The sequence below is a fragment of the Stegastes partitus genome, unplaced genomic scaffold, assembly GCF_000690725.1.
Source record: "Stegastes partitus isolate 25-593 unplaced genomic scaffold, Stegastes_partitus-1.0.2 Scaffold289, whole genome shotgun sequence".
In the NCBI taxonomy this organism is placed as follows: domain Eukaryota; kingdom Metazoa; phylum Chordata; class Actinopteri; family Pomacentridae; genus Stegastes; species Stegastes partitus.
In genome coordinates this window covers 557,213-572,172 of record NW_007578020.1, presented here as the reverse complement: position 1 = coordinate 572,172, position 14,960 = coordinate 557,213, and the positions used below count along the sequence as shown (strand labels likewise).

The 14,960-nt window shown below is 44.3% G+C and overlaps 1 protein-coding gene across 4 annotated transcripts in view; it reads right to left on the bottom strand.

The window, feature by feature from the left end:
• The window catches only part of mib1 (MIB E3 ubiquitin protein ligase 1), a 55,929-nt gene that overhangs the window by 8,927 nt on the left and 32,042 nt on the right, over positions 1 to 14,960 (bottom strand). For all 4 annotated transcript variants that reach the window (XM_008282904.1, XM_008282905.1, XM_008282907.1 and 1 more), the window contains exons 13-15: positions 2,419 to 2,551; positions 1,006 to 1,092; positions 377 to 535 (exon numbers count right to left, since the gene is read on the bottom strand). In XM_008282904.1, the coding sequence (XP_008281126.1) occupies positions 377 to 535; positions 1,006 to 1,092; positions 2,419 to 2,551 (379 nt within the window). The remainder of the gene's footprint in view (positions 1 to 376; positions 536 to 1,005; positions 1,093 to 2,418; positions 2,552 to 14,960) is intronic.

Here is a 14,960-nt window from a genome sequence, read left to right as displayed (position 1 = left end):
TGAGCAGCCTTTCAGGACATGCCTCCAATTAACTCCCATGTTGTCAATTAACCAATCAAAAGCTTCCAAAGCCATGACATCATCATTTGGGCTTTCCCAAACAGTTTGAAGGCATCTTAGTGGATATAAACTTCTGACTTTGAAGAAAGTCATAAAAAATTCTCTCTCTCATGATTCTGGCGTTTAGCAAATAGAAATAATGTTGGTGATCCTGACTGAGCTGAAACAGGAAAAGTTTAGTCTGATTTAATGTCAGATGATGAGAAAAAAAAGGTTTTATGTCTTTTTATACAGTGGATGTAAACTTCTGCTTTCAACTGTATATAATGATGACATCCAGGAGGAACAGGGAGGTTAATGACAGGCGTGTACGTACTGTGTTCTTGGAGGGTTCCCAGGGCTCTACTTTGCTCACGTCCTGCATATCTTGTAGCTGTCGCAACTGGGACAACGTGTGGTGACGCAGTGCCTCGTGAAGTGGCGTATCCCCATCCTTGTCCTGCACATCCAGCTTGGCCTCTGCCCGCACCAGCAGCTGTTAACAGAACCGAAGGAAGAGTTACACAAACAGGCAGTGGAGGAGAAACTCTGAGAACCACCATTTAAAAAAAAAATCTTTTTTTAAAGTATGCTGGTATGCAAATGCTTCCATGCTGATTTATACGAGTCCCGCTTACAATGAAGTGCTACAGGATTGTACTTCCCAATTATGGAGTGCATTTTTTCTTAAGTCCACAAGATGGCAACGTGGCAATCTCAATCCAACACTACGCCAAAAGACTCAAACCAAGACACTGCCTCAGAGAGCATTTTTCCTCCCCTCTGAAGCAGCGTCTCATTCAACTGCAGGACATCCAGCGGTGTAAATTAAATGCGGGGCTGCATTGGTGGTGTTCTACTCTCTTCTGTGTGTGGACCAGTAAGAAGGGCTGAGAGGCAACTGAAGACAGAGAGACGGGGAACACAGTGAGACAAAGACAATAAGAAAGAAGAAAGCCCACTAACCCGAACTATCTGGGTGTGCTGGCGTTCCACTGCCAGGTGCAATGCCGTCTGCTGGTTGACGTTCTGGATGTCTAAGCTGGCGTTGCCCTGAAAGGTGAGAACACGACAGAAGCAAACAGGCTCAATTAACATATGGGCATAAATTAACAACAAACCATAACGTGTCACACAGATGTGCACACAGAGATGACAGTAAACTGAGGAGTAGAAAATACAAACAGAAAAAAATTTAAATACTCCATAAAGAAAATAAATAAATGTTGAGCACAGCCGTAACTATCTTTGTGGCTTTATGTGTCATGACAGAACCTTCTTTTCCTTCAGCCCCGTCACCCCACTGGGGGCTGGGAAAAAAGGCATCCTACAATAACGCCACATGTGATTGTCATTTCCAATTGCAAACACCTCAGCTGAGGAGATGTGGAGGGAAGATAAGCATTGTGATCAGGCAGTGTGTGAAATCCCAAAGTAATAAGACTGACTAACTGGCTGACTGGCTGGCTGGCTGGCTGGCAGGGAATCTGCAGTGCACCTCGTAGTGTGGTGCAGTTTCTGAATAGAAAGCTGAGCCATCACTGCGAACAAGCCCATTGCAGGAAGTTGGGAAAAAGCTGTCCCCGCTGAAAGGCAGCTTGCACAGCGAACGTTCACGCGTTGGAATGTTGCAGCAACATTACCGCCTTGCACCATAGCCTAATTAACCCAGTTCCCGCTTGATCAGGTGACTTTTGCGGTGAACTCGTGTATGTGTTAGTCTTCGGGGAGTTAAACCTGCAATCTCAGAAGGGAAAAGGAGCACGAACCCATGATTGCAGGTGGAGGAGGATATGAGGGCCCAGCAGCACTAAAGAATACCCCTGGAGGAACTGTGAACCGTATGGATTCAATAAAAAATGGCAGTTATAGGGGCTTCAACTGGTCTACAGCTTGCTGGCTGCAGGGAGTGCAGTGGAAGCTGCTTTAATGGTCTGTAGTCAGGTAAAGCTGAGAGTGCAGGCTGAACTGATGCGGCAACGCATTGGGATAATAACTGTAAACGGTGAGGTCTTTTAAGATGCGCCTCCACAGAGGATGTTCCAGATGTGTTTGTCAGTCGCCCAACTCGTCGTGAGTCTGATGGAATGATGCTGCTTAAATCACTTCAGCTGTCAGCACAGGCTTCTGTTTTACTCATGTTATACACATGTACACATGATTTAAAGTTAGATTTTAAGGCTCAAGTCTATTTTCCAGCATTTCTGGGACCAACACCTCAAAACTGTGACTGAGTGCCTCCTGTGTGGACACGGATGATGGTCTGTCAATGTGATGGTGCTGCATAGTGTTATACAGTATGAATGAAGAGCACTTTTAACAGGTGAAGTGATCAGGCATACACTGAAATCATTTATTCATATGTCAGAGTGTTGCTACCTGGTGCACCAGCAGCTCAGCCACCTCCACATGGTTGTTGAGGGCAGCCAGGTGCAGTGCAGTGTAACCGTCGTCCTTCTTCTCGTCTACGATCCAAGGCCGCGGCAGTTTGGATAGCAGCACACGCATGGCACTGCGCAGAGAGCAGAAAGAAAAGGGAGGGAGAGAAGTGAGTGCTTCGCTGGACTCTGGTGCATGAGACAGAGCCCACAAAAAGTCAAGACAATAAAGTTATTTTGATAAAAGCCCTTTGTGTTGTTAATGCTGGGATTTATCTGCCTGTGACCGAACGTCTCATGTACTGTACACGTAACAGCGTTTTACTGCTGATACACAGCATATTCCAATACACAGTTTTTCTTTTTACAGCAGAGCGTATCCCATTTTCACACATGGCGACAAGAATACTAAATCAACTTAGGGAGGAGTTGCTTTACCAAGCAGAGTGTTATTTACATCAGGCTTTGAGGAGTACAAGTGCTGTGTGTTATCTTAGAGTACCCGTTCCCCTACCATCTCTCCAGTTAAAAAGGGAAGCCACTTTTCCCTTGATGATGCGCAAAAGCGCCTATCATTGGAAGGCAAAATGGTAATTACACAAGATTTAGCTGCATTCACTCAGGTCTCCTCGTGGGAAAGAAACAGACAAGGTAGAGTAGGGAAAAATACCTATTGTTCACATAGTTGAGCAGAAGTGGCCTGGTGTGGTGAAAAAAGCCAGTTCTGTGCCATTGAAGGTCATTTAGAGGATGTGTGCCACACAGAGATGTGGCTGCAAAGGCAAATGTACAAGAGGAGGGCTGGGAAGGAGTCACTGTGTCACAGTGGGGATGAAAAGGGAGGCTGACTGTTAGCACCTACAGCATCACGGAGGAAGGTTTTGTTCCAGTGCTAGAAGGAAGCAACACACACATCTACATTCCTCACTAAATACAAAGATGAGAGAAAAGACAGCAGAAAAAAATGAGAAAAAACACCAGAGTTAGATTTCACTTAGCTGTAATACTCTTGTAATTAGAAAAAGGTGCATTAACAGCCTTTTTCCAATTAAGTGGAGTAGGTTTCATAGCATGGCTGCTTTAGTTTAGTGCTTAAACTCATTCATTACCTCTCTGCCCCTGACCCTACCTCCCTTCCAGCCCTCCTTGCTTCAGCCCATGGGCATACATCCCGGCACACAGTACACGAGAAATATGAAATATTGAAACGAGACGGATTCCTATTTTAGTGTGTGAACGGTGCATCAGTGACGGATATCTGACGAGAAAAAGGGCTGAAGACAGAACTCCTCAACTGGTGCAAATACTATTGAATATGAAACAAGACCCTGAAAAGCCATATCCCTGAAGTGTGCTCGTGTCTTGTCTGTAGTTAGGTACACAATGTACTTTCAATAAGCACTAAAGCAGCAGTGCTGGAGGCAACACTTCTGACCTTGTTTAACCCTGAATAATCATGCAGGGCATATCTTTGAACTGCGACAAAAGGAGGCAGCCGGTTTTACTCTGACTTTTATACGGCTGAACAGCGTACGCTGGAGCATTTGCGCAAACAACAGTACGGTAAATAGGATCTCAAACAGTACAGTGAGGAAATGAGCTCTAGCACAGGGCAGGACAGGCCTGCACAGTCAATGAAAAACGGTTAACTTCTAAGACCGAAAAGAAAGAAATGCAAACCAATAAGCTGGCACGCTTTCAGACTGGAGGCAATCAGGATGGCTGGTTCTCTGCGGGTTTTTTTTGCTAAACTTATAGCTCGTCTCCCTCCTTGTGAAGTAATGAAACCGAGCATCATCAGCACAGCCTCTTGAGGAAAGCAAAGAAAGCGGGGCAGAGAGGCATGGGGCAGGCAGTCAGCACCTCTGCACGGACAGAGATTCGGGGCTGGTGTACTGCTGCAGTGATGAACAGCGCAGCACACTGATCCCAGTCTCCCTCGCTCTCTCTCCACCTCTCACTGCACAGAGGCTTACGCACACACACACCTGCATTGCTTGCAGCCATCTTCAACCACTTAATGCAGAGGAGCACTGCTTAAATGTGATAGCAACCGCACCCACTCTGCCTAATCACACATTCATAATGTGTCGCCTTTGTTACAAAGAACTATTTGCTTACATGCTGTAGATTTTACATCTCATAGGGGACTTTTGAGTAATTTCATCCGTGGCTCACCCACTGGGTAGGAGTTGAGGCTTAAACAAGCAAATTATTTAAGAAAAAACCTTGCCACATCACATTCTTGCCTGAAGCCATAACTTAAAACTTATTCCCAGTGGTTAAACATAACACTGTTTTAGCGTTCTTTAAAGAAAAAAAATGATAATACAGGAGTGCAATGCCTTTTTTTTTTCTCAACCACAACAGTTTCCAGCAGAATCAAGGGCAATTGTCCCACATAAAGCCTTTGTTCTATTTGGACCAATTTTCCTGCTCCGATTGGTAGAATATATAACATTTGTACGATCGGGATTGGCTGGAAATACACTATATGTAGAAGAACCAGCCAATGAACGCACACTTGCTACACAGGGGCAGACTGGCGCCTTCTAGTGTCAGAAGCAGGCACTTGAGCACTGGGCAGGTGTTTGCTGGTGTAGGAAGCCCCTCCAATATAAGTCTAGATTGACAGGCTCCCTGCCACGCTGGGCGAAATGGGCGGACATTAATATTAATGCCCCATACTGGCACTGCTGCATTGCAGTTAAGCTATTTGCTGTAAAAGCAGAAAAAAAAGAGGCTGAATTAAGAACCAAGAAATAAATTCTAGTTGTTTTTATATCTCTTAGCAGTGACTGAGAAGGGCATAAAAGAAACTGTGTGTTGGTCTTTGAAGCGGGATGTTAAGAGAGAGGAAAAGAGAAGAAGGAATCGAGTCTGGCAAGCTCAGGCAGAAGATACTGACTTGACCTGGGAGTTAACATTCAGATAGCTCGGGCTATCTGCTATGAGAAGGAGACAGATATTTGGAGTGTTGTGAGGATTTCCTTATTACAAGTCAACCTTGAAACCAATGCTATGGTTGCTGTGAATGCGGGAGGACATGCAGCTGAGGGAAGGGAATGGTGGAGGATAGGGGAGAAGGGGAGATGTGATGGAACTGGGTCACCCTGTGAGAGATCTCAAGTGTCCCTTAGGAGAGCTACACCGGGTCTTGTTGTCTTGGGCTGCAATTTGTCATTGACTGGGACACTCTCTGACGCCCTCAGCTCTGTGTGTGTTGGCATTTGTCATTGTATGTAAGACAGTGGAAGTGTGTGCGCGTGCAAGTGTGTGTGCAAGTGTAAGGGTCGACAGGGCCCTTCTGCTGCCCTCGCCTGGCTGACAGCCATCTGTGTGGTGGTCAGTAGCCGTTATTACAACAGGAAGTGAGAGTCAGGGGACAATAACTTGGGTAGGACAGGGCAGAACAGGAACAGTCAACATCCAGCCTGAGATTAATGGCTGCGCACAAACATATGGTTACTCTGATGTAGGAGACGTGTTTGGCATACCGTCATCCATTAACTAAGGCTTCAAGCTCGAGAAAGGAGGTCCAAATTTTGCATTGGAAATTAGTTGCCAAAAGGTGCCACCTGCCTTGAGAAAATAAAAAGCTTTATAAAGCTGATAATGAAAATCATCAGTCTTGCAAACGTTCCAGTGCTTATGTGGTCAAACATATAGATGAGACCGAGTGCAGACAAATCCTCCGCCGCAACCGAAACGTCTGAACGATCAGCGCGACGTCTTGACCTTGGAAGACGATCCCACCTCAAAGCCCACTTATCAGCTTTCACCAGAACTTTCATGAGCAGATAAAGACATGATTGCATCCATATCACTTTTCGGCTAAATAGCGAAAAAAGAAAAGTATAAACAGACTAAAACTCCTAAAAGCGCCGTGGATTGCAACAGCTATTGGCATGTCAACAGAACCGTCCCCGTGACAGCTTGACAGCTCTAAGCCTTTGGAGAAAGAAAAAAAAAAGAAGCCGATACCGGAAATTATTTTGTCAAAAACGTTTTTAGTTGCTTAACCTCATTTTAACTGACTTCACGGAGGTCTGTCTACATATTGTGAGCGTCCCTGATGCAGAGTCCTTCTCGGAGCAGCCTTTCCAGATGAGACGCCTTCAGACGATACATGAGGTGTCAGCTCATTGAGGACTGGATCGATACTTTCAGGTCCTTTGAAATAGTGGGACACCCGTTCCCAACAAATCATTCACAAATGCAACACACCTTCCTCCAAATGGACCACCCTCCTCCTCCTCCCCCCCAATCCACTCAGAGCAGGGAGGCGCCCTCCATCATGTGTGAGAGGTTTGGAAGCTACCGAGTCCCTAAGTCACCAGCAGCTGGGAGGGAAGAGTCGTAAAAGTGTTTCGCCGACATTAAAACATGCCGCTTTGAATGGGAATGCTTGATTGGTGTGTTGCTTACTTCTGGAGCTGTATGAAACTAAAACAGGCATTACATAAAGAAACTGTCACTTCCATCACCGTAACTATACAACATGAGTCATTCAAGGCGGCTGTATTCTGCTCGCACACATAACCCTCCCACCTGTAGAAACAATTAGTCACGAGCTCCCTTCGTCGGGGCCATCCCACAGGTATCTGCCGTCCTGCTGTGGACAGAGTAAATAAACACAGGTAGCGTCCAGGCCAGCAGTGCAGCAGAGAGCTGAGGACAAGAACCTAACTGGCTCCACTTGATAGGAAAAGCTTTCATTACCATGCCGTGAAGAGAATAATTTCCCCTACAATGTGACCTTCCCTTGCCTGCCTGCCTGTACCTGAGGCCCCTGAGTGAGCATGCTTTTATTATGGACTATTTGCATAAACTGGAAAGGGGGGAGACGGGGAAAGGGGTGCATTTCTATGATGTTTTGGTTGTCACTATACTATTGCTGCTGCCTTGAAGGTTGTCTCGGAGACACCAGATGCATTTTCAACATCCCAGGTACAGCTTTCTGTCCATTTGGGGAGTAGGTGGGGCCCATAAAGGCTTAGCTTTAATTAGCCTTAAATCATCTGGTGATATGGGGTGTCCTGATTCATAGCAATTTATGAAGAAGGAGGCAGCAAGACAGTCAGAGAAGCCCAATGGCGCGTTAATATCCCATTGGTTCAAGATGACCCAATTATATTCCCATGCTACTCTTCCTTTGCACTTTATTCTCCTCAGCACCTTGAAAAAGCCTCATTCTCATTTCTGCACCAGCCATAATAGTCGTAATATACGTCCTTTTACCCAAAAAGCAAAGAATGACATGAAAGAAGAAGCAAGGACATGCAGACTATATTAGAATAGAGAGACCCCTAAATCATGTGTATGCTTCTCTAGGAATTGCTCAATAACATTATTACCTATAAAACAACAGTGTAATCACTTTGTGCACAGGCCTTAATGGACCTGGACCACAATGCACAGGTTTTACACCAGTTTCTAGTGTATTACTAATGCATGTACGCGGCCAGTTGCAAAAACGGAATTAAAATTAGCCTGATGCAAGGAGATAAATTACAATTAACTGACCCAGGACTGACTTAAGGTGGTGAATGCACTATGTTAATGATGGTTATAGGACTTTGAATGGCTGATGTGAGACAAAGCATACTAATGGAAGCACAAAAATGGAAATCATAGCCAGTAAAAAAACATATTTACAAGATGTATGTCTGAAACCAGCACAGAGTTCGAGACTTCCATGAACATATTGGCAATTTTTGATCCTGGAAGGCGTGATTTTCTAACAGCTAAAAGATTATGACAATAAATTTTAAAAAAAGAGCAGAATTCCTTCTATAGAAGTATTATTTAATGATGAATAGAGCATATAAGGGAAGTACAGTAACAATTATATCAACATTCTGTTCTAAATTGAATAACAGACATTTAACAGCATGTATAAAGGGAATCAGGCTGGAAAAATATGTGGAAGATTCCCCCAAACCACCAACTTGATAACTGGAAATGGAAGGAATTGTACTGGAGGAGTGTAATTATATTGTTTAATCACGGCTGAAAACAAGAGCAAACACTTGAGTAAAATATTCTTTGTTGGAGACGACGTGTGGAAATGCCACAAAATATTCCTAATTACTGCACACGCTGCTTTGGAAGGAGTCAGGACTGAACTCGTTCTTTAAATTTGTAGAACAATCAAATATTGAATTGAAAAACTCAAATTTGTGAGACAGCATTGAAAAACATACTGGGATAGTTTATATTAGAGTCACAAATGGTCCTCAGCAGCAAAAAAAGGGATGAAAAAAAACTTTAATAGTTTCCACTAAAAGCGTTATAAAATGGAAATGAGCAAACCTGACCGACCAGCTCTGGGTTTGTAGACGCAGGTAGTTAAGAAAATCTGCAAAATCACAAAATGAACTTTGTCTGAAATGAAGACGGCAACGCCAGCGACTGCATTTAAATCAACAAAGACTGTCCTGACTTCATGATTGTTCTTATTTTGAATGTAAAAACTAGAAGAAAACAAATAAATAAATCACCTGGTCGGACACAAACTGACCGTCATCTCAGATTTCTTCACTCTGCTCGCCACTTATTGCCCCAAAAAACCTCCTGGAAGATGCTGCAGATCTCTGATTATCTCTCATAGAACCTGCTGCAAATGGGCTTTTCCTTCACTGTATAACAGAAATTTTAAAAAACTATTCAATATGTGTAGCTACACTGTTGGACAAATCAATATATCTACAATGCTGTTTAACATACAGTGTCTGTAGAGGTTCTATTGTTCCTGAGCATATGTTTGGTTTCATGTTCTGTGGAAACCAGAATATTATTGTGCTGGACAGCGTTTGCTTCCTCAGCTTCCACTCTGTCAGGGACCCTCCATGTTTCATGGCTTAATGGGTCATCAGTAGTCTTTGCGTTGAGTCACCTTGTCATTTAAGTCATTTTCAGGTTTTTTGTCGGCTCACCCACCCAACAGCATCTAAATGACTTCTTATCGGCGAAGCCAACGTTTAATTTCTGACTGCGGCGACTTCTCCGCTGTGAATGAGATAGTGGCCATTTTGTGATTGTAAAGTTTCTTTCACGGTTGCTTTGGAACAAAGCTGGACTTACCCCTGCCCGGTGAAATTAACTGCAAGTGTTCCCACACGGAGGCACAAAGCGGTAAATACAACTGAGGGATTGACTATGGGTTTTGCAGAGCGGTGGAGAATTCAGTCGCTCTGAAGGTCCTTCGATCGACAGCCACTCAGCAGCCTGCCACTGTCACCGAACGGGAAGACGGTCTGAGAGGCTCCCATGATCTATGGTCTCACAACAAATCTACCACTTTAAATCACTCCTCGCTGCCCGGCCCACCTCCCACCCTTTTGCCCCCGTACACACATTACAAACACATCACCCACACTTTTCCCCAGAAACGCTCACGTCTCTATGCTGTAACCTGCGGGGGTCCCTTTACACACAGAGAGCCGGCAGCGACAGAATGGCCCCTTGAAGACAATGAAAAAATGAGGATAACACACCATTAAATTCTCCATCGCAGTAATTGGCAGAGCAGATCCAAAGTGACACAAACAAGCTGCTGTATTGCGGCTGATGAGTCTGACTTATTTGGCGGTTACACTTCCAGGCACATATGCAGAGGAAGAAGCTGCGGCTGAAAGAGGAGTTTGGTAATTACAATCTATTGTTTGCAGTGGAAAATAATGGGGATCAAAGGACCTTGTATGAGCTACCGCCTCCCCTAAGCACTGAGACAACAGGCCATATGCCCCAGAGCAGCACAGAAAATGTCTAACAGCCAACTTGTTAATGGCAGGGGAATGTAGCTTGTATGAATGTAGTGTACATTACACAGATAAGGCTCCACAGAAACATCAGCAGATTCCCCACAGATCCAGATCCATGATTCACTGCACAGATACCGCAATAAAGGTTTCCTGCAGTGAGCTACTGGTAAGCTACTCTGCCTAATCCCAATAACGTAAGCATTTTCTTCACAAGGAAAGTCAATTTTCTTGAGCCTGTTCGTCTGCCTGTTTGGACGCAAGCGTTCCAAGTGCAGAGTAAAAAAAAACACAAACAAACAAATCCTTATCCTCTCTGACCTGTCATCCTGCATTTACATGGGAGCCATTGTCTTCAGTGTCCGTGCAGGTTACCAAGGTAACATGGCCTGCATTATTCAACAGCTAAGCTTGGTTTAGATCCGAACGTTGGCCTGAATGTGTCCCTCAGACCACATTTGACCATACGTATTACGCAGGTGAATACCTTTTTCAACTCTGCTCACACAAAGCTCAGGTTTTCAAATGTGGGTCTTTGCTCCCCACATTTGTTGTATTTTAACACTGTACAAAAGGTTCTACTAAAGAGTTCTGCCTGATCTGGTGCGTGACCAGACATTCCTGCATTATTGTGTCACCTGATTAAAAACCGCGTCACACGTGAAGCCCGATCCTTTTCAGATCTGTCACTAAAATAAACCCATACAAACTATTTTTTGTTAATCAAAACTACATATTCAGAAGTTTTTTTCCCATGAAAAAAATCCCTCCATGCCTCAATCTGACTGAGATGTTACTCCACCTTTGCCTCCTGTGGTAACGTACGGCTATTAATACATGTAAACTGTTCTCCGCCTCTATCTCCACCAATCCCTTCGCCGCTTGCATGCAGCTCTAGCGTACATACTCACCTATGACTCTGCTAAAACAGTAGAACCACTTTATACTGCACAATGGTAAGATGTAACATTGCAGTGCTTGGATGGAAACCTTGCACACTGATTGGATTGGTTCCTTAGACTTGTTACGTACGAAAACCCTGCTGTCTGAATCAGTGTTGTCATTGGACACTGCAGGTCCAAGGTGACTATGCTCAACCACTGTACTGACTTTTATTCTGCTCATGACGTGTCTTCTAGCATATAACAGCACAATATGGACATGTTAACAAGGTTAACCAATTGTCACCAGAAGGGGTCTTTAAATAAAACAAACAAATAAAAAACATCTGACTTGCTACTGACACTCATTATCTCAAGGACATGAGCTGGTATCTGGTGGTGTAACAGCAAGCTCCAAGAACAAAGCAGGAAGACGTACAGATAAATAAGAGGAAACAATATTAAATCCCACCAGGTAACTACTTAAAAAATATAGTGGCATATTTCCTTCGGTCTGGCGCTCTGTGAAACCATATTTAGCGAACTGCAAGGTTTATAGCGACGCTTTACATGCATTCACTCAGCTAAGAAATACGCAGCAAACTTCTCAGTGTTTCATAAAAACGCAAACGAAGGTGAAATCACTGATGTTAAAGGATCATCGAACACACAAATAAATTCCATTACTTATTCCAATACGTCAAGTAAATAGATAAACTACACTAGTTTTTAAATGGGGGGGAGACAATATTAAAGATGCCTGACAGCTGTGCTGTGGAAGTATATCACCTTGCTCTGTCATATTTATTACCTGCATTGCTGAGGCACTTAAAGTGCCACAAATAAATCCTGCTCTTTCTAGGTTTGGCAAGTAGGCAAAAAAATACCATCAGTGATTACAGTGGCTTCACAATGCAAGCTTTTCTCTTTGCATGCTATAGTCACTTTCCCAAAAGCTCTTTATGTCCTTGAGTCCCTTCAGTAAGGGCTGTACCCCTCCTCCCTCCCTCTCCCTCCCCCTCCCTCCATCCATCCCACGATCCCTCATTTCTTCTCTTTCCCCTCTATCCATCCATCCTTCCCTCCCTCTGCTACCCCCACCCCTCCCTCTCCCAACATGTGCTATAGCAACATAGCAGCCAGGACTCAATGTTTCAGCGTGCCACAGGACAGACAGAGCATTACAGCATGGCTGAGCTTATCTATTGGCTCAGAGCCACTGTTGGCCCAGCCCTAGGAGGAAGTGTGGGCGTTCTGATTGGTCACAGGGGGATTGGGGCTTGTATCAGCTTGTCCTCTGGCTGATCTGTTGGACTGGTCCCAGCTCATAGAGAGGTGGACACTGGGCGGGCTTCTACAATTGGGGGACTTTTCAATTAACTCGCAGTGCAGGCTGCAGCAAACCGGTACCCAGGCTCAGCGAACGAACCGGTCGCTGCACTACGTCTTTAACGGGCGCGCTGTTCAGTGAGCAACTTCACAGGAAATTAGCTACACCAACATAATGCAGAGTCTAACTGCACCAGTGGAGATTATAACAGATAACGCAAAGGACCAACACATTTGAACGAAAATATAGGAAGATAAGGATCAATCACTCCAAACTCTGACATATCTCTGTGATCACTTATCTTTTACAGAATTACAGCTGAGCACCTGTGTATAATAACTTTATTGCTTCCACCCACCTGCCATCAGGACTTATCTCATATTACTCTATACAAATGGTAAGAACATACACATGGCAGACGTACATGAATATCTGAATCAGGGTGGCTAAGTTCTATCCCTCCTGAATCCTGCCAAATAAAATTCTAATACTCTATCACTATGCACTGTGTGAATGTGTTTGCATGTAGTTTATATTTGGGCACAGGAAGACCGGGGCTAACTAGGTGTAAGCCAGGTTTTCTGGTGCATCTGGCTGTCCTCACCTATTGCTGCTCTGAATAACTGAAAACTTCTAATCATAAAAGACAATTAATGTCAGACTAAGCCCGTGCAGAATGCCTGCATTTACTCGAGTGGCTGACTGCATGTAAATAAACATGGATCACGAGCTGCAGACCGTGGATGTGGATGCGCCTCTGAGAAAACGCTCTCGCGCACATACACACCCCGGCAGTGCATAGGTATTTGTGCAGTTTGTGAGTCACTTAATGGTAAAATGCGGCTCCAGTAAGGCACGGTAAAAGATCAGAGGCAAGCGAGGCAGAGGAGCTTCCCCTGCAGTGAGGCTGGAGGGAACAATGGGCTGCTGTATCAGAGAGCCTGACTGCCACTGGCTTCCCCCTCCAGCACCCAGGTAGGTTGGCCCATTCATAAATCACTTTTATTCCTCCAAGCGCTCAACAGCCTCACCTCTTCAAATGATGCACTGTGTAAAGGGATGAGGAGGCAGTGGGGTGGGGGGTGTGGAGGATGGGAGACAAAAGAGAGGGATGTGGGAGGAGGGAGAGGAGCTGACGGGAGAGCTACGTCCACATTAAGATAGCTAAATTTGTAAACACGTCTTTTCCTTCTGTTTTGAAACTCAAACGTTTCTCCTCTTTGAAAAACTGAGCGTTTCCAAAGCAGCCTCCAGAGTGAGTAAATCTGAAAACACCGGCTTGGTGTTTCAGTGTGGACAGGTTAAACTGGGCTTTTTTCAAAACAATGACCCAAGCAAGCCCAGCGAGGATCGGGGGTATGTGTGCCAGAGTCTGAATTCAGTTGCAAAGGAAACCTTCAGCTCCAACTTTTTCCTGTGGTAATATATTTTAAATGCCAATATAGCCACATATGGAGCAGCTCTCACTAACTAAGATATATGTTAATTTTGTCAGGTCATGTCAAGATTACAAAATAAGCATCCCTACAGCACAGTCTGCCATGGGCTTAAATCACTATTTCACGTGATCAGCTGACTGAAAACAAACAGGTAGAAACAGAAAAATATGTTAAAAACTCCATCGTATATGCAGCTGGATTAAAATACTGGATATTCGACACTGAGCTGAGGCGTAATGGGCCTTCAGGTCCAGCCTTAGGTGCAGGCTAGGCGGGTCGTATGTGACAGTAACATCGACGACTTTTCAATAATCACACATTTCGAACGTCGATAAAGCCGATGATGCAGCACAAGTGTTACAGATGATGTCCTGACCGTGAAATCATCACCGGGTTACTTCAGCTGTTTGTCTCACTCATGACCAGATGTTGGATGTGCTAGCCTCATTGTTTTTCAATTTAAAGGTGCAGCATGTAACATTTTTCACATTAAAACGCCTAAAAAAAACCACAAGACCAATGTTATTCATTTGTGTACCTATATTACCAAATGTTTCCAACTACATTTAGTTCACAGTAATCGTACATATCATTTTGGCCTCCTCTAAACGGCGTCATAACATCAGATAATACTATGATTTTCTTTTTTCCCCATTCTATGGTTTGTATTGCTCCATCATGATGGACCTTGACTCCTGGGTATGTTACTCGTGCAATGGTAAGTGAGCGAATAACTGTGTTACTTGCGGTTATTTAATTTGAATTAAATGATTTAACATGAGCACAGGTGACTAAATGCGTCGTGAATAGAATTTAATACGCTCTCTTGTCCATGAACGTGACTTCCTCTTTGGTCACGTCAGACAGATTACCGTCGGTGAAGAAAACAACTCCCGTGACACCGTACGACTTAACATCATCATCAAATTACTTCTTTTGTTGTTATTTTGACTGACAGGCCTCCAGAAATTACACGCTGTTGGACAGAGATCTGTGTGCACACCGTGGCGTATTTGGACCGCTTCGTACAGACACAGAACCGAGCGCAAGGACGAGTCAGACTGATGAAAGGGAAGCGCGGAGATTCACTCGGAAAACCACAAACTGGTCTCATTAAAAGCAGCTTTAAT